General features: G+C 44.9%; 1 protein-coding gene across 1 annotated transcript in view; it reads left to right on the forward strand.

Moving 5' to 3' along the window:
* The window catches only part of SYT16 (synaptotagmin 16), a 109,786-nt gene extending 103,314 nt beyond the window's left edge, over window positions 1–6,472 (forward strand). Inside the window, exon 7 of the mRNA XM_059819483.1 lies at window positions 6,159–6,472. Coding sequence (XP_059675466.1) covers window positions 6,159–6,472 — 314 coding nt within the window. The remainder of the gene's footprint in view (window positions 1–6,158) is intronic.
* Window positions 6,473–18,453: the final 11,981 nt, after the last annotated feature.

The raw sequence follows: 18,453 nt of genomic DNA on the forward strand, positions 1-18,453 counted from the left end.
TGGTACAGCTCTTCCCACCACATATGAGACCTGGGACTGATCAGGCTCAGAAAAGCAAGTCACAGAATAATGGACTTTCAAGGAGCAATTGTGAGATTTTTGTGGGGGATGTTCCATGATAATTAGAAATCCAGTGACAGCGTGTGGTTATCCAGTAATGTTTTTCAATAGTTTTGTGTTTCTAAAGGGTCTATGAAAAGTATAATCCATATTACACTTGCTGGGTATAAAAATGAAGATATTTCTGAATCAAAGGAGTGCATTTGAAGTGGAATGTATGGTGATGCCTCTCCCACTCCCATAGCTGTGAACAAGAAAAAAAAAAATTTTTCCCCCTCCCAAAACAAGCAGAAGACAAAGCCATTGCTTCCAGGGTAGAACTCTCCTAATTCCAAATTTCAGTTGGAGCTGAATGTTTAGTGCAAATCTGCAGTGACTCTACAGAGCATTGTTTGCAGGAGATCTGATGACAGTCTGTATAGTAAAGACATGCCTGTGGGAACCACTGCTGAAGGTGAGAAAAGCCAGGCTTAAGCATCCTTACATCGTGCCGCTGCCTTTGCCGTTGCTGAGGAGGTGTGCATTCCTGCTTTCTGATATGCTCTCCGTTAAAGTTCCCACCCCCTCTCTGAGGCAGCAGCAATGCATAAAGCCCAATGTATGTTGTGGGAAGTGTTGAAATGCCCTTATTAGAGGGTAGTCACCTAGTGCGTCTGGAGAGGTGTCTGTTATGCTTTAGCTCTCTAAGCCCAGACTAAAGCTGCATCTCCTCAGGGCTGGAGAGCACAGGGAGGTAGTAAACTGGCTCCAAAGCCCTGATGCGTGTCCCAGGTGAGGGCTGGCACTGTAAAATGGGTTAGATGTGGAATGTTATGGCAGCAGAGGAGGATTGCCAAGGAACCGAGCTCAGAGGCTCTCTGGAAGCAGTATTCTTTCTGGAGAGACCAGGGCATTGCTTCCAGGGAGCCCTTGTCTCCTGCCCCTCGGCAGCCGTCTCCTTGCACAAAACAAGTCATTGATCCTGGCAGTTCCCTCGCCTTAGACCAGCCAGTGCTTTCAGGGAGCAGCGCACTCCTTTCTGCTGCATGTTAAATTAAAGGTGCTGCTGGTCTGTTCCCTGATGACTCGCATGTCCTGAAGGCTGCAGATCCCAGCCTCTCCCTTGCAGGATCACTGCCAGCCATCGGAGAGGGGACCTGAGCAACAGAGACTCAGTGGAATAGGGGAAGGAAAGTTGGCTCCTCAGCAAGGTAGTAGGCAGCTCTTGTATGATTTATAGAATAGGCCACAAGCTGCCTCTGGCCCAATCCAGACTTTCACAGTGTGGTTTTGGGAACAAAAGCTTGGGTCTAGTTCTCCTCCCTGCTCTTTTCCCAATCCAGCTGCAGTGAGCCAGGTTCAGAGCAATCCTGCCCCACTGCTGGTTTAATGGGGAGGTAATGGAGCAGTGGTCTTCTGGGTCTCAAACTGAGACCTCGCACTGAGCTGCGCTATACAGAGTAGCACCGAGTTGAGCTCTGGGGCTGCTTTGCCACGCAATGCTGCCGTTTATAATGTAGGTTAGGAGTGTGGGCATGCCAGCTGGGTGAAATTAAGCTCTAGGCCCAAGGCTTTATTTTACTGCGGGTGTTATTAGTCTGGATTGCAGCATGCTGACATGGTTATACTGCTTTTGGAAATGAGCTAACTTGCTTGGAGCGCGGGTGGAAAGTCCGTACAGCACTGTGTTGTACCCTGCCGTCCACAAACACGAGGAGTCAGGAGTCTTTGGTCATTTATTTCCTTTCTAAATATAAATTCAAGCAGGGGGTTGGACGCTTTTGTATTGCAGTGGTTTTGTTCATGGGTCAGCTTTATTAATAACGGTGGTGCTTAGGGTAAATGAAAGCAGAATGCATGCTATGGTCCCTGCTCCAAAAACGGGAACGTATAAATTATAGTTGATTATTCCCCTGAGTTGTCATTATCAGTTAGTTCCCTTAGAAGGATGATGACAGAAATGGGTCATTAGAAGAATCACGGATAAACTGATTGCCTTTGCAGATGAGCTTTCAAGAGGTGTTTTATGGTGGGGGCAGTGTTGATGGAGACAGAGCAGCCTGCATGAGGAGAGGTTTGGCCAAACCTCTGGAGTAACATTATGCAGCACTAGGCCAAAATGTGTCTGGCTTCTTGCAGTGTTCCTTGATTTAGTGCTTTTCACTCTGGTATTAAATGCGGTGGTGTTGATATTTTACGTATACGTGAACATTGTTCAGTCCACTTATACCAGAGATGAAAGATGAGTTTAAAGTAAAAATGATCTGTAGCAAGGACTTCTGTTCCAAAGCCTATATGGAAAGGAGAGCCTGGTGGATGCGGTGCTAAAATTGGTCTCTGCAAAATTAGACTTTGTTCCTGCTTCTTCACAAACTTTTGTGTAACCGTGGGCAAGCTGCAGTCTCAGACACTCCCAGGTATTACGAGGTCTTGCTTTTCTTCATGTCAGTGAGATAGGTGCCTAAACAGAAGGTGAGTGCTTAGGCATTTTAAAGAATGTAAGCCTTAATCTCTCTTCTCCTTTTGTGCTTGACAGAGGTGGCATGAAAGTAAATACACTGAGGAGCGTAAAGTGCTGAGATACCACAGTAATGAGGCCATTACTGAATCTGAGCATGTAATTAGATGAAAAGTGTTTGCCTTCATAATGAATAGATGCTCTCACACATACATTCCTCAGTAAATTTTCAAGTTCATCCTTGCTGTAGTTCCTGTAATTTCACTGTGTATCTGGGGATGGATTTTCTTTGGCAAAGCCAAGCGAAGGGGAGAGCTTTCCATCTCGGAGGACCAGACTGGACCACAAGGAGAACTAGGAAGTGTTTCCTGATGAGACACCTAAAAAAATGCTGCAAGGAGCCCAATGCAGTAAGGGCAAACCACAATCTTAAGATGTAGTTAGTGAAGCAGCATAACAGCTCGGCCTCATATGTACCAGCTCTGCAAAGCAAATTTCAGATGCTAAATATATTATCCACACCTACTCTTTTATTTCTGTTCAGGCAAGCTTGATTCTTTTGGCTGGTAAAATACACCCAGTGAAATAAATTTGAGAAGAATTAGCAGTCTGATTTAGTTGTCACTTGCACTGGTTTTGTGCCTGTGTTTACATGGGGATGAATAGGGCTCCTGGTGTTAGCTCTGCCCTGAGCATAGTCTCCTTCCAGCCTGTACGTTCTTGCCTGATTCAGGCAAGATAGACAGGGTCTTGGTGCAGAATTGTGTAGCAGATCTGATGTCTATTAAAGAAAAAGCCTAATTTTCTGATGTTGATCTCTGTTGGGTTTAAGTAATTGGTTGCATGAGGCTCAATTTTCTTTAAAGCCAGCTATATTACTCCTCACTTGCAAAAGTTGAGGCCTCAGTCAGGGATGTGACATTCTAGAGTTTATGACTGCAAGAAACTCATCCATTTATTGTCTGCAAAATAAACTGGGACATCCTGAAACAGCACCCTATGAGGTGTTTCAGCTGTGGCACTTGCTTTAGTGTTAAAACCTAAATCATCTGTAATGGTAGCATTGTTTACTAGATCTTTGCTGAATTATGCCATACGCTGCTTTGATGGTATTGACTATAACTTGGTTGTTTCTGTTAGGGGACTGGTTAAACAAACATACCTGTGGTTAGGTGTGATGAATCGCACTTTACCTGTCAGTACTGGCAGCAGTCAGAAGCAAGGATGATAGCCAGGTTTACTGAGAGGAAAATCTAGACCTCAGTCCTCTCCCCATCTTCTCAGAAGACTGGGTACAGGCATGTGTGGGTGACCTTTCCCTCAAGTAGCATGGGAAGATAAACTAAAAAAGTACTTCATCCGCTGTTAGTTAGATTGCACATTGCCATGCGCAGGTGGGATAGCCCCACCTGAGGGTGTTTGTAGCAGTCCTTTGGCTGCATACTTCTTTTCCGCTCAGCCCATCCCCTGCCCCAGCACAGCCAGGGAAATCCTCCCAGGAGGTGCCAGGGGGTCCAGGGGCAGGACCTTCCCAGTGCTGCTCCATGCCCTAGCTCTGCCCTTGCTAACTGTTCCCAGCCCCTACTGCGATCCCAATCAAATGCCCTCACCCTCAGCAAAGCAGTTCTCAGAGGGAAAAGCGATACGACACCAGGGACATATCTAGAGAAAAATGGAGATACTGGGCCAGGAGCAAATAGAGAGGGTCTCATCTCCATGAATTCCTGGATCTCAGCACTCGCCTCTCTTGCCTGTCAGCAGAAACGAGTCCCTTCAGCTTTCTGCCTGTAAAAGGGTTTGGTTTGGAAAATGCACTGAAATTACGTAGAAAATGTAAGCTTTCAATTTGAAAGACAGAAAAATTTAGAAATTCAAACAGGGAATTGTACTAATTAGCTGCTTGTTTGTATTTAAAAATCAGCCTGGCAGAGATTTTTCACTATTTTGAAATCCCCTCCTCAGAAAATAAAGGCTGAAAACATTAAAAAAATCCATAAAACTCCTACTCCCCAGTTCCAGGGAGTTCCCCGCAGCCTCAGACCAGCAGCCAGGACTTCCACGTGAGGAATGCTTCAGCGCACGTTACGGTTTGTTAGTGCAAAGCCAAGTGACATCTCTACGAGTACTGCAAGAGATTGTGTCTGGTAGTTACCTTGCATGGTTTCATACTGAGTTGAGCTAGAAGAGAGAGTCTGCTCTTGGGCTTTGTGTTTCTGATGGGTCTGAAGTTGCTACAGAGTTCAATCCCTCAGCACCACCAACATTGAATATTACTGTGGGAACTAGTCCACCTCTTGGTAAAGCAGTTCTCTCGTTCCCAGATACAATCAAGAAACTATTTCATGTCAGAGCTCTGCTTTTCTGCCTAATGAGTAGGGCTTTGTTGGCAAGATTTACTTCATCTCCAGTGTTACGCTGGGAGCCGAGCTGGCACCCCCAGCTAATCATTGGGCTGAACTTTCCCCGCAGTAACTCGATAGCTGTACAGCTGTGCAGGCTCACAATTTGCTCCTCGATTGTCAGTCTCCTGACAGCTTTTTCCGTGGAACAGTTTGAGAGGAGCGGAGAGCCCTGCTTTGGAGACACTGAAGTGTTTTCACACCTGAAGTGTAATTTCACACCTTGTGTTGCTCAGTAGATAAGTGTGTAAAATAGCACATCAAACTGGAACAGAAGAGGATAGACATGCTGTAGACAAGAGGCGGAGGCTTGTTATTTATTTCCTATCTTCAGCACACTCTGAAATAATACTCACTTGCAGAAACCCAGGCACAGATTACAGAGGGGTTAGGAGGGGACTTTTCTAGCCAAGTGATCTGTTACCATCACGTGCAGAGCGAGGTGAAAACTTAAACTGAGCTGGGTCTGTGGAGCATTGGGACCACAGAGCTCTGCCTGAGCTCCACATAAAAGAGGTGCACTGATTAATACAGGAGGCCGCAAGAGTTTTAAGGGTGGATTTACAGGAACACTGACTTGGGCCATCCCTTCCCTGTATCTACTAAGCATTTTTACTCCTTGTATTGACTTAAATAATGAATAAAATTGACCTTGAGTCCACCAAAAAAGTAAGATGAGAATTTGGAAAAAGCCCTGAAACTATCATGAGAGAGCAAATAATTTCACTGTGTATGCAGGTTTCATTTTCCTCTTTTTCAGGACCCTTTTTGTTTGCTATCTCAAATAATAGGTCATAGAGGCATTCTTCCAAAGGAAAGTGGTGGAGAGGCAAGTGCAGCCAAGGGAAGCCCTGGTAAGACAGCTCAACGAAGCCTGGTTGTGAGGGAGAGGAACGGAAGGTGCAGACACACCATTTGATCTGGAGAATCCATAGAGATGCTCATAGTCTGTTAGTCTTAGACAGGCTTGCTAGGCTTGAGAACTGGTTTTCTTGCTCTTTCAAGGAGAGTAGGGCTGAAACACGCATTAGTTTCCTTCCTTTCTTCTCCCCAGCTGACTATGAGGAAATCCAAGTGGTGCTTTCACCTGCTGCTTCTCATCCCATGGATTTTACTAAGGAGAGCAGTCCAGCCCTCATCTGTTATTCACTGCAGATAAAGCTGCTGTACTTGGAGGTTTTTTGGGTGTTTTTTGACCACTTGGGGCTTTCATTTAGTCTGTCACCTGTGCCAAACATATTATTTCCTCTTTTTTGTCCTAGACACCTACGGAAAGCTCTGCTTGCTCAACTCTGTGGGCCAGGAGATGTCTCGCTGCAAGACCTCCATCCGTCGAGGACAGCCCAACCCTGTCTACAAGGAAACTTTCATCTTCCAGGTTGCCCTCTTCCAGCTCTCTGATGTCACGCTAATGATCTCCATATACAACAGACGCAGCATGAAGCGCAAAGAGATGATCGGCTGGATTTCTATGGGTCAGAACAGCAGCGGAGAGGAAGAGCAAAGTCATTGGCAGGAAATGAAGGAGTCGAAGGGGACGCAGGTCTGCAGGTGGCATACGCTACTGGAGTCCTAGTGGATGCCAGGGCAGCCTGTGGGTCCTGGGACCATGGGCTATCTTCCCTCGTTCTCAGTCAGCGGAAAACAGCTGTCCCATGGCAAGCACAGTGCTCTGACAGGTCACGTACACTTTAACCTGACTTTTCAGTGTCAGCAGTCATGGGTATTAAAGGTGGCAAAGCCTCGGAAGCAAGTTTAGTTCTTGTCTTTCCAGATTGTTCTGCATTTTCTACATCCAAATGATTAACCCTAGGGAAAAACAATGGGAAAACCTGCAAAATCCTCTCCTTGGTCATTGTCTCACTCATTTTTTCAAAGGCTTAATCATCACAGGCTGATTTTGATGCTGTTTTCTTCTGGGGTAAACTCTCTCTTCCCTCCCCTTATTTATATTAATGAAGTTTGAAAATATTCTTGACAGGCTGATAGCTCACAGATAGGCTAACCTGCATGCAGATCACATTCTCTCTCTTTTATTATTGTGTTTCTAAGTCCTAGAAATAAGCATTTGATACCACTGTAGACTGGATGATATATTTTTCAGGCAGCATGGGAAAGCACTCTTGAATTCTCTGTCAATTTTAAGTGCCTAGACATTACTACTGTTCTCCTGTACTAACAACTGATATTAGGACTAAACACTACCAGTATTTTTAATTAGGCATCCTGTGCACTTGTTAGCCTGCATTGCCATAGGTTTGCACGAGAGATAACAAGCATCAGTTTTATATTGTGATTATACAATGCATGTTTAGAAGCTTACTTGAAGTTCATGGCTTCTATCATCACGAATACCAAAAAAGACCAGAACAAGCTGCACATCCACCTTTGTGCCTGAATCACTCTTCTCTGTATCATTGTTTTGCCCATGTGTTACTTTGTTTTTTAAAACTGAAGTTCATTCAGAAAAGCATTTCTGTGAGCATTACACAGGAAGGCTTTAGAGCTGTGATTTCTCTGTGACTCAGTTAAGCACAGATCAGTTTGCTGAGGGCTCTTCTTCAAATATGCTATCCTGTAATATCTTCTCGGGATCTGAAAGGGGACCATTTTGGGCACATTGAGCAGTAGAGGATGCCAGACCATGTCACTTCATCTTCGGGGCGAGCTCTCCTGCAGGCAAGGAATAGAATCCAGGGGATCCCCCAAGAGGGGCTGCTGGCTCTGCTGAAGTAACACCAGAGAAAAGTATTAGGCTTCCTGCCTCTAACTGAAAACAATGCAAGGAGCAGGCTTGCTGGATGAGGTGATGACACTTTTATGTAGTTACTTTTCAGACTATATTGTCATTTTCCATTTTAATATTTTTTCCTGTCTCTGTGAGTTGAAGTTGTGGAGACGATGGATAGGGGACATGTCTTAGCCTGCTACTTGGCTATTGAAAGTTTAGCAGTTGTTAGCCGTTGCGATGCTGTGTGCGACACAGCAGAGGATGTTAATCTTCTAGTGTAGTGATGGTACATAGGCAGTAGGGTGCTGAGACCTTCAAATACTATCAGCTGCCCAGTCTCCTGTTCCCCACGCTCTCCAAGAGAAGACTGGCATTTCCCCATTCCTGCTGATGATAGCAAGACACGGGAAATATTTTGCTGAAAAGGTTTTTCTGTACTCAATCACTTCGTGTTTTGTTTTTGTCATTTACTGAGACCTGGCACCAAATTCTGCCTCCTACTGCACCACAGCCATCTCCTTCCCTTCAACGGTGCTGTGCAAATTTAACTAGTGCAAATTTTGGCATTGGCTGTTGGACCAAAATTGAGCCTTGGTGCTGGTTTGCATCACATCCAGGCTAGCCAGACCCTGCAGGGCAGTGGTGTGGTACACACAGGTTATCACTTGGTGTGCTACATGCAGGACTTCTGGTATAGGTGATACAGATTATTCTATAGGCCATGATTTTATATACTCTTACGACTTAACTGTCTGAGGATCACTTTTCCAGTAAGACTGGTGGGTATCCTATGCAGGAGGGTTGTCCTCCACTGCCTAGATAAGCTGGCATAATATCTGCTTTGCACTACTGGGGTTTTGTATCACAAAGCAGGATCTAACCCAAATACAGCTCAGCAAAAAAATACATTTTTGACTGCACTGTTAATGCTGCTGTATTACCAATGCGAGAGAAAATGAGCATTTGAGTGGTAACCAGCAGCGTAGAAAATTTTTTTATCACGTACTTCTGTTCTGGAAAAAAAATAGAGGAAACAGCTCAATTTAAAAGGTCCATTTGCTGATTTCAGTTGTTTTCCAATCTCTGCATCTTTTGTCCTGGACTGCGTAAAATGTATATACAAGTGTTTTCAAGTAATTTTATTACCTGGGATCTGTATGTATAGTAAACTTATTGAGATTCTCTTCATAACTTCTTGAACCTGCCAAGCGTTGCTTATGCTTAATGGTTAGCTAAGGGAAAAGTATAAGTTGATAATATGTTTCAGCAGTGAACTGGAGATAACCCGGATTTATAATAGTGTGATTAAAAAAAATTCTTGGAAAAGATAATTTTAAAAAGCAGAGAAGTAAACTGTTTTTGGATTTCCATGCTGTTTTCACATCAAGATCTTTTCTGAAGATGCAGCATTAGGGGAACTGAATTTTAATACATAATTTCAGCGTAGAGTATTGGGAGTCAGAGAAAAGCAAGTGAAAATAGCTTACTTAGAGTAAGTTAATATCTGAGCACATGTTAAAACTTTTCTCTTGGATGGAAGCAGGTTGATGCATCTTTGCAACAACATTTTGGCGTGATGTTTTACCAGGAAAAATTGGAGGGAAGGGAAAATGGATGAGGCAAGGGGACCATTGGGTTTTTGGAGATGCTTCTAAACCTGTTGGCACATCCGTGCCTTGAGCAGTGCATTTGTGGGGTTCATGAAGTTCCTGCTGAAGCAATGGAGGAATTTAGGAATCTTGGGATGAACACAGTGCCAGGGGTGCCTATGCTTGCTAGCTGTACTTTGGGTTTTTTGTTGCTTTTGTGGTTTATTTTTCTTTTCAGCATTGACTGTCTGTGAAATGAAGGCTTTGCAGCAGCTTCCCCATATTCCAGAGCTCCTGTAATTCTTCCGATTGACAGACTGAATTAGTCGTTGCTAATATTGATACAGGCTGGACTTGTGCTCATGGTCTTTCTTATGTAAATACCACTGCCCTTTCAGTCACTGCTTTAACCCCTTGTTTCCATTGGAAGGGGCTGACAAGACTAAATTTCTGGGAAGATTTCCATTCCTTGGGAATCTTGACTCACACTTTGCTCTCAGTTGGTGGTGGTCAGTAGACCTGGGGGCCTGTGCTCTGCTGGTCTCCATCCATGTGGATGCTGATGCCCAATCTCTGCTTCTGTGGGGGTCCAGGAGGGGAGAAGAGTCATGGGACGTTCAGCAAGCAGGAAAGCAACGTCTGACCTGGTTCTGGAAATGCTTGGGTGCTTGCAAGTCCTAATGCTTGGAGGTTTCCTAATGCACTCATGTTTTCTAAGATCATTCATCCCCTTTTGACTGTCTGGAATCCTCTTGTAGCTTATTTGAATTTTCTTCTCTTGGGAAAAAAAAAAAAAAGCCTGAAAACCCACAAAACCATTGTGTGGGAAGGAACTAACTGCATTGGCATAAGCCCAGAATATGGTGGGCAAGTGCTCTGGATAGATCTCCGTATCTCGAACAGCATCGCTCAGCTAGTTGCAGTCTGTTCCTTCCTTGGTCTCTCTCCAGCCAGCACGCCCCTGTCCTGCTAGGCTCTGTGCTGTTATTTTATTTTTTGTTTTTAATGTCTATGGACAACAGAACAGAATGATCTCACCACGTTTATATTCCCTGTAATAATGCTGACTTTCAACTGATGCCCACAGAAATAAGTACCGCTTTTAGCCCACTGAGCTACAGCTATAGCTTACTCAAGTGCCCATTTGTAAAAGCTTATCTGGATGAGCTCTTACGTTTGAGTTGTTTGGGCTTCCTTTTTACCAGTGTCTTTAATTACCTGGACCCTGCTGTGGCCTGCTCGCTCCTGTTGCTCTGGCTTGTCTGCGTTTCCCTTGCAGGGTAATGTGGTGTGTAGCTCCTGGGGCACATGGACAATGCTTGGATATATTTTTAGCGGCTGCAGATCCCGAGAAGTTATTTGGTGCTTTACGTAGTCAACTGATCTTCAGTCATGAATGTCTTTAGATGTTCTTGGACGCACAGGACCAAAGGCTGCCAGCTGCTATTGATCATTTTTCCAGCATAAAGCCTAAGGTGGCAGCTTGGCAGAGGAGCAGGCGTTTCCTCTGGTGGCAGTTCATTTTCTCCTTCAGTTGAAGCTGGCAATGACCTTGGAGCTAGCGTGCCTGCAGAGCTTTCTTTCCACTCCCATGTTTATCATCATCTTTAATCTGTATGATCACTGCACTTCATCTCTCTGCCTCTCAGCCGCCTTCTGCCCTTCAGCACAGAAGGTGGACAGAAAGGCTGAGCAAAGAATATGGCCTTCCCTATCGCGTTATCCCCGGGCTCAAGGTGAGCTGACTCCTGGAAGGGTCATCGTAAAGTTATGATGCTCATTATCAAGACCTTGCCTCCCTGATCTCTAGTCTGCTTGTGGAGTTTGAAGCTTGTTGGTTGGGGTGTGATACTTTAATAATTACAAAGTAGTGACACCCATTCACCTCAGTGTGGACCAATTTAATGACAGAGGAAACAACCTGTTCTGTATTTGCTTTCTTCTATTTTTTTTGTAAGCATCGCGTTCTGTAAAAGGACAACAGAGCCTGAAGGAATTAGTATGCAGGAGCATCCGCTTTCCATTTAAAATGTACTCCATGTGATGTTTGTAACTATGGTTTGAGGGGAAAAAGAAAAAAGCAGACAGGGTTTGTGGAAGAGCTCACACTTTGAATGAGGCAGGTTTTTCCCTTCAGCGTGCGCCACCCCAGCAAATACGTTCTCATACCCCAGGCAGTGATGCTGGCTCCCAGCTGATCTGCTTCTGTGATAAAAGCAGCCAGAAGCTGACAGATCCTAAAGCTTGGAAAGACATACGGGATAATTTAACATAGCTGGTTTGGGTGTTTACTTGGAATCTGGTGCAGATTTAACAAACTGTCATGCAAGAAATGAAAACCCCGAGCAGTGGCTGGGAAGGCGGTGGGGAGGGAAGGCTCTCGGTGTGCTTGTGCTGCTGTAGAGCTGGGAGCTGAGCTGAGCTCACTCTGTGCTCCAGAAAGCAGCACAGCCAGGCTGCAGTGGCATCAAGCCTGATCTACAACCCAGTTTCTCTGCACAATTCCTTAGTTCCAGATCTGCTGAAGGCATACAGCTTTTTTTTTTCCTTTTCTTTTTTTCGGTGCAGAGTAAGCTCGTGTCTTCCTGCAGCCTACGCTGTAGGCCTTAAGAAATGAACGAGTAAATATTTTGTCTCTCACAGCAGCCCAAGGTCATCTTTCTGGAACAGCAAACAGGCACAGAATCCAAAGAAGATCAGTCTGTCATGTGAGTAAGGTTAGCATCTGCACTTACAAATGACAAAGGCTATTAATCCTCATGCTGTAATCCCCAAGCTGTTTGCCAGCTGGCAGCAGGAAGATGTTCCCGCTCAACCCACACAGCTATCCATGTTTTTTCACCTTTATGAAGCAGATATAGGTCAATACTGTAGCCTGGATAAAGAATTTGGTATATACCATTCATCTCTTCTAGCATTACCATCTCTCTCCCATCTGTACAAACGAGGGTGTAAGAGGAAAGCTGTGGGCTGGGCTCTCCCTGTGCTGGTCCCCCAAAATAGAAGGCTGAAGGTGAGGTTTTTTCCCCCCTCTGCTTCTGAATTTCTCATGGGAGGATAAATTTTCAGATCTTGCTGCAGAGCTGAACAGCCTGAGCAAAGCTCTATCACTGGACTTGTCTTTACACACGGAACAGGGAAAACCCAATGCTCGGATAAGGCAGATATAAGTCCAGTGATGAGACATTTTTTATCCTAATTTGGGAACCTGCGTGGGATTTGGGTATTGCTCATCACAGGGACATAAAACCTGAATTCTGCGAGGTAGCACTGATGAAGGAAGTCTGTGCTGCTTGACAGCGATGCAGGTGGGCTGTGGCAGTCTGCATGATCTTGCACAACAAAAAACTGTACAGGCACCATGTTGCATCCTGTGAGCATTAGACAGCTGAGGCTGGAAAAAGTTGAATAAGAAACCCAAAAGCTAGATGGGAGCTATGGAGCTCCATTCAGACCTGTTAGTTGCTCATCTCTTTAAAAAATTGGAAAGTAGATTGTTGGGTTTTACTTAACAAAAGTGGTTTAACAGAAATCACAGCTCCCAGGGCAGCTGCAGGTGTGAGGAAGTGAGGACATCAACTCCTGGCTCTTGAGTTTCCTCCTGGCTCTAATGGGTGACCATCAAATAGATACCGAATACTCTGGAGGTGTCTGTCTCCTGTAATGTCATACCCAGTGTGGGCTGATCTCGTTGAGTAACAAGAGATGAAAAGCTGATCTTGGCCATGGGTGAAGAATGAGAAAGATTCAGGATTCAGACAAAAGTTGAATTCTTTCCTGAGTCCCACGATCGCTAATTAGCCTTGACCTCCAGGGAAGGCATTTTATTGTGCCAAATACTTCCCTCTCTCTTAATTTCTCAGACGTAGGAGAACGTTGCGAATTTTATCCTCATTAGCAGCTGGGAAAAATCATATAGTTTTGCCAGCTTTCCTCATCCCTGTTGTGTCTTGTTAACACTTTCCAGGTGCTTTTCCTTCATGCTGTTTCCATCATCGCATCTCCCATCCTTTCATTAATATCTGTAGAGATCTGCTCCAAGTCAGGTCTGTGCCTGGTAGCAATATTTTACGTTCATGGTGCTCAGGATAAAACCTGTCCTCCAATCTCTTGCTGTCACTATGTGGCACCTCAAGCACAAGTTTTCCAATTAAACCAGTACCACATCTTTCCCATAGTCCTCTGCTGGCACCGCTGTGGTTTTTGTCTCGCTGGGCTGTGTTCTCACCTGTAACTTCATTGACTTTTTCGCAGCAGAGAGTTTTGTTTGTCAAGAAAAGTAAATGAAGTAATTGTTTGGTAGACTTAGCATTTAAATACTGTGTGGCATTTATACGTGTATATATAAAAATGTTTTTTGTGGTAGAGTGCCCCCAGGCCATTTGCATGATGCACATCTCAATGTATATTTGACTGTAGATTTAAATATACTGTATATAATAAGTTATTTTTAGTGTGTATTGGCTTCTTTCTCTATTGGAATGATATACCATTTCTGGCAGGTACAGGTTTTTATTGTCTCACTGTTGCAGTCACAGCTGGACACTGGCAATGCGGTGTCTGAGGTGTGTGTGCATCTCCTCTTTCCTCCGTGTGCCCTGTGGCATGGTAGTCCTTCCCCTCCACCAGCTTTGCGGGCGGACATCCGTCACTGCTGGGGTGCATTGCTGCAGGACAGCGTTGTAAGCCCACTTACTGCATCTCCCTCCTGGTGTGTAGTAGAATAATCTGCCTTTAAGGTTTTTTTCTATCAATGCTGTCATATGCTCAGCACAGACCATGGGCAGGTAGTGAGCTGGTTGGTATTCGGAGTAATTCAGCCCTGTGGCTGAGGGTGCATCAGGAGTAATAGAGATCTCAGATCTCCTTTCCCAGCCTGAGATGTACAAGCACAAAATTTATCTATAAATCGATCCCTTTAAATAATAACAATACAGACAAATTAATAAAAATGCCAGGTCCCTAACTTCTGTTGGCACAAAAGCAAGTCTTCTAGAGCTTGAACTTATTGCTGAATTATTTTTATGATAAATACATCTATAAAAGGAGAATTGTTCATACTGTAAAGGTTATAAGAAACAAATTCATATACCCTTTTCACTTTTGTAAAGTTCAAAGATTTGCACTGAAAATTGTACCTTCAATCTAGTTAATAAATGGCTGGTATTGACTGGTGAGGCCACCAGAACAGTATGAGAACCATTTTACTTGCTATGCATGTGATTGAAAGAGATATCTGAAGAACAAAACTGTGATAAAAAAGATGAAAAATACGATGAAAAGATGTTTGGATATTCAACAGGAAGAGTGGTACGGGTTTATTCTTAGCTTTTCATGTACTTGACAATGAAACATTTTTATTCTACTTAAGTGCTAACGTGCATGATCATACAATATATTGCCTCTCGCTAATTATATGCTGCGTTAGGAATACTAATGTCTAGATGATATCTGACTGGAAAAAAAAGCATTAAACCCAGCTTCTGCAGAATTCTGGGCTGAAATTATCCACACACACATACAACCATCCACACATTAGAAACAGTCTTACTTTGTTATGGTGAATGCTGTTGTTACAGGTTTTTATCAATAAAATAGAAGCAGATGGCTCATGTAGACATGCAAAACCAGCGTATCTTCCTTTTCGTTCATGCTGTGGCAGAACCGAGTGAATATGCATCTAGGAGAGGTGGATGTGTTTTGTTCAGACAAAGATGCAGGTGTCCGGTGCATAATGCATAACTGGGAGGAATGGGAAATATCCCCACGCTTTGTCCCCCTGTCCATCCGCGCGGACAGAGGGGCCCTGTGGCAGCACGCGGAGGCTGCTGAGGGCCTTTGGGAGACTGAAGAGGTTCCCATGCCCCACCGTGTCTCTGCCTCCTCCCTCAGTGTGCTGCCTTTCAGCCAGCTCTACGTGGGGAAGGAAAAGTGCTGGCTATGCATTCGATGCCTGCTGTTCCCCTGTCTCTCATCCAGCCCCGGGCAGGAGCTGGGGGAGCAGCCTCTCGCACCCCCTCTGTGGTGGTCCCCCAGCCACCCTTTCTCCTATACGCCCATGGGTGTGTTGGTACCTGCCCCAGGGCACATGTGGGTCAATGTCACCAATGTCTCTCCTGTGTCTAGATACCAGCTTTGTTGACATCCTGGCCGTGTGTATGGGACACTGAGGGATGCCCCTGTAGCGGTTGGAGTGGCCACGGGGCAGATGTGTCTTGCTTTGGAAACAGGTAAGAACTCAAGCGTTAGGCTGGAGAGCTGAAATTGGGCTGATAGGACACCAGGCACATCACCGTAGCGGTGAAGATTATGTCTTTATCTGATGGCCACTTACACTTCCACGTACCTTTGGTTGTGATGTATTTGTATGTGTGGTATACTTCTGCCAGGTCGCAGTTGTAATCCGTGCCTACATTAAGACAGAGAAAGACAGAAGCGAAAAATATTTCCAAATTGGTGATGTTGAACTGGGGGTAGTTTGTTCCTCTCAGAATAGCAGTGCCGTCTTTGAGGGAGACATGAGAAACCATGATTCCTGAATCTCTGCTGGCATCCGCAGGGCTGGCTTTCCAGGACCAGCCCAGAAATAGAGTTTCTTTTTCTGGTGGCAGTTGGTAGCTTCAGTCTCTGGAAGCCTCAGCAACAGTGGCCAATCTGAGCCGTGTCTGGGTACGCGGAAAACCCAGCCCAGAGCTCCTCATCTGAATGATGGCAGGGAAATGGGGTACGCTGGGAGGCTGAGAAAGATGTGAGGGAGTTCAGAAAAATTCACCCCACTTGGTGCAAATTGGTGACGAAATACCTGTTTTGCTAAGGACTAATGTTGGTGGGATGACCAGGCTCAGCTGAGAGGGGTGGGGGTGGGAAAGTGCTGGTGAAATTTTACATTTTTGGAGACCTCAGCAGCAGGTCTGGCTGCAGAAGAGCAGCTGAGGGGTTTGCTCTGGATTGCAGTCAGCTCCCCGGCAGCTCTTCTGGGCACAGAAGGGGATCTGCAGAACCAGATGTTGTTTGCAAGTTGCTCTGGGGTTTGGGAGCTTGGGTGGGTGCTGCTGCTGAGGCGGTGGCATGGCCAGAGTTGGTACCGGGGCAGTGCTTTCCTGGCCTGATTATTCGTAACGCCATTTCACCCCATGCATTTTTCTGAAAACCACTTAAAATTCACCCTGCCCATCTGATGGCCTCAATTCCCCTCCCACTTGATGCCATTTCTCCCATGTAAATCAAATCCTGAGGGTTGCCAGCAATTACTCTAAAGGACTTGGGCACCGCTGGGGACACCACACTTGCTTCGTTGTTCCCACATCCTCACGACATCCTACTGGGGACGTCCTCAGCTGCCTCATGGTGACAGAGGACCTGGTGGTGGTGTCACAGTGGGTGGGTTTTCTGACTGATCACCAGCATAGGGCGAACCAAAGTGGGGTTTGGTTTATTTCTCTGGGCAGACTTGCCTGTGTCCCTGTGCAAGCTTGGCACAGGTTACGGTGAAGCTGCTGGCATTGAACTCAGGGAATGGGCCATGTGTCTTAGTGCCAAGATTTGGGTAGCTTGGCTTAAATGACTGGTCTGAAGCCACCTGTAAAAACCATAGTAAAATACTTGGGCTCTCTATGTGTTTGGTGTACAACACCACTGTGCAAATGTGACACTGGGCTTAGCAATCCACTTGCTGCTCCTCTTGCTGGGATGCCCGCTGTTCAGCATGAGCATGTGCGGGACTTGCCAGGCTTCCCAGGGGCTCTCGGCTGTGTTTTGGTTTATTGTTCTGATTACCCTGTTCTTCCTCTAGCTGCATTTTAATTCCTTGCTCAGAGTGGCTTCATTCCTTGGCGAAATACCAAGTGTTGTTTTGCCAAGACAGCCCTGATGTCATCCTTATTTTGACCAGTTGGAAAAGTCACATTTTTAATGTCAGGAAACTAAGTTTTGAATTTCAACAAAATAGTGATATCATTTTTCATGAGAGGGTGAAAGCGTTCCCACTTCTCAATCAGCTCAGTTGAGGCTAAAGAAGCTGAGCTGTCTGCCATCTGTCTCCTCGCCAGTCTCTCCCCCACCATCATCATTTTATAATAGGTTGGCCAATTTCAATCACATTTGGAAAAAGGGTAACTGTCTCAAAGACAATTATGCTTTTACAAATTTTGTCACCTGGCAGAGGATCATTTACAGAGAAGCAGAAAGAAGTAAGTTTGATGGCCAATGATTGGTCAACTGGTCCGTTACGATGGTGTGCAGCTCCAGACCAGCTACAGAATGTGCTACTTCTTGCGCTGTCTCTGGTTGAGCTGGTGGTGCCCAAGGGGGTGTGGTGGAATTTGGTTGTTGGTAGTGGGGAGTATGTAGGGGATAGAGAGCACAAATGTGTAGGAAAATGGGCTTCATTAGTTCTGTTCTGCCCCAGCTTGTTTCTGATGTTTTTTGAAGTTTTTTTAGATGTAAAAAGGTCAAAAAAATTAAAATTTTTAAAAATACTGACGTATTGTACAATAAGTTGGAAGATAGAGCAGAAAAATAGAGTTCTAGTACAGGAAAAATAGAAAGAGCTGGTCTTTTAGGATGAAATGCAAAGGCTACATTTCAGACACAGGCAGGATTAGGCTCCTAAGTCATCTGGTCCCTCCGAGGTTGGCCAACCCTTGGGAGGCATGGACAGGGTCAATTAAACTGGAGCTACTCATCTCCATTTGCTGTGACAAGCCAACGGCTGGGAAAGCCTTTGAGGGTCTTTGTTTGTCAGAGGCAGCTGAGTGGGCCAGGCCAGGGATAAAATTTGGTCCAGGATATAGCGTCTCGCATCTGCAACTGCTCAGCATTTCAGGTACAAATGCTAAGCATTTCAGGAATGTTTTATCTTTTGAAAATACCTTCTGCATGCTGTCTTTAGAAATACAGCACATGTGTAGGTATATGCTGCCTGGGAGGGCTGGTGCTTTTATACACACATCTTCTGAATGTTTGGTGCTTAAATTCAAAAGGGCACATTAATTTAATTCATTTTTCTTTAACAGTTGGCTTGAGGAGGTATGACTGCTTTGAAATGAAGGAGCTGATTTTTTCTAATTCTGTGAGGCAGTTAAAGTAAAGTAAATGCTAATGCTCTGGGGTTTTATATTCCCAATTTCTCTAAACCATTTGAAAACATATCTTTATTATAGCACTGACTATGCTAGGCAATCTTGCTTTCAAAAGACTAAAAAAAAAAGAAAAAAAGCTATTCTTCTGTTGTCTGCC

This window comes from Gavia stellata, chromosome 7 (genome assembly GCF_030936135.1).
Source record: "Gavia stellata isolate bGavSte3 chromosome 7, bGavSte3.hap2, whole genome shotgun sequence".
Lineage (NCBI taxonomy): Eukaryota > Metazoa > Chordata > Aves > Gaviiformes > Gaviidae > Gavia > Gavia stellata.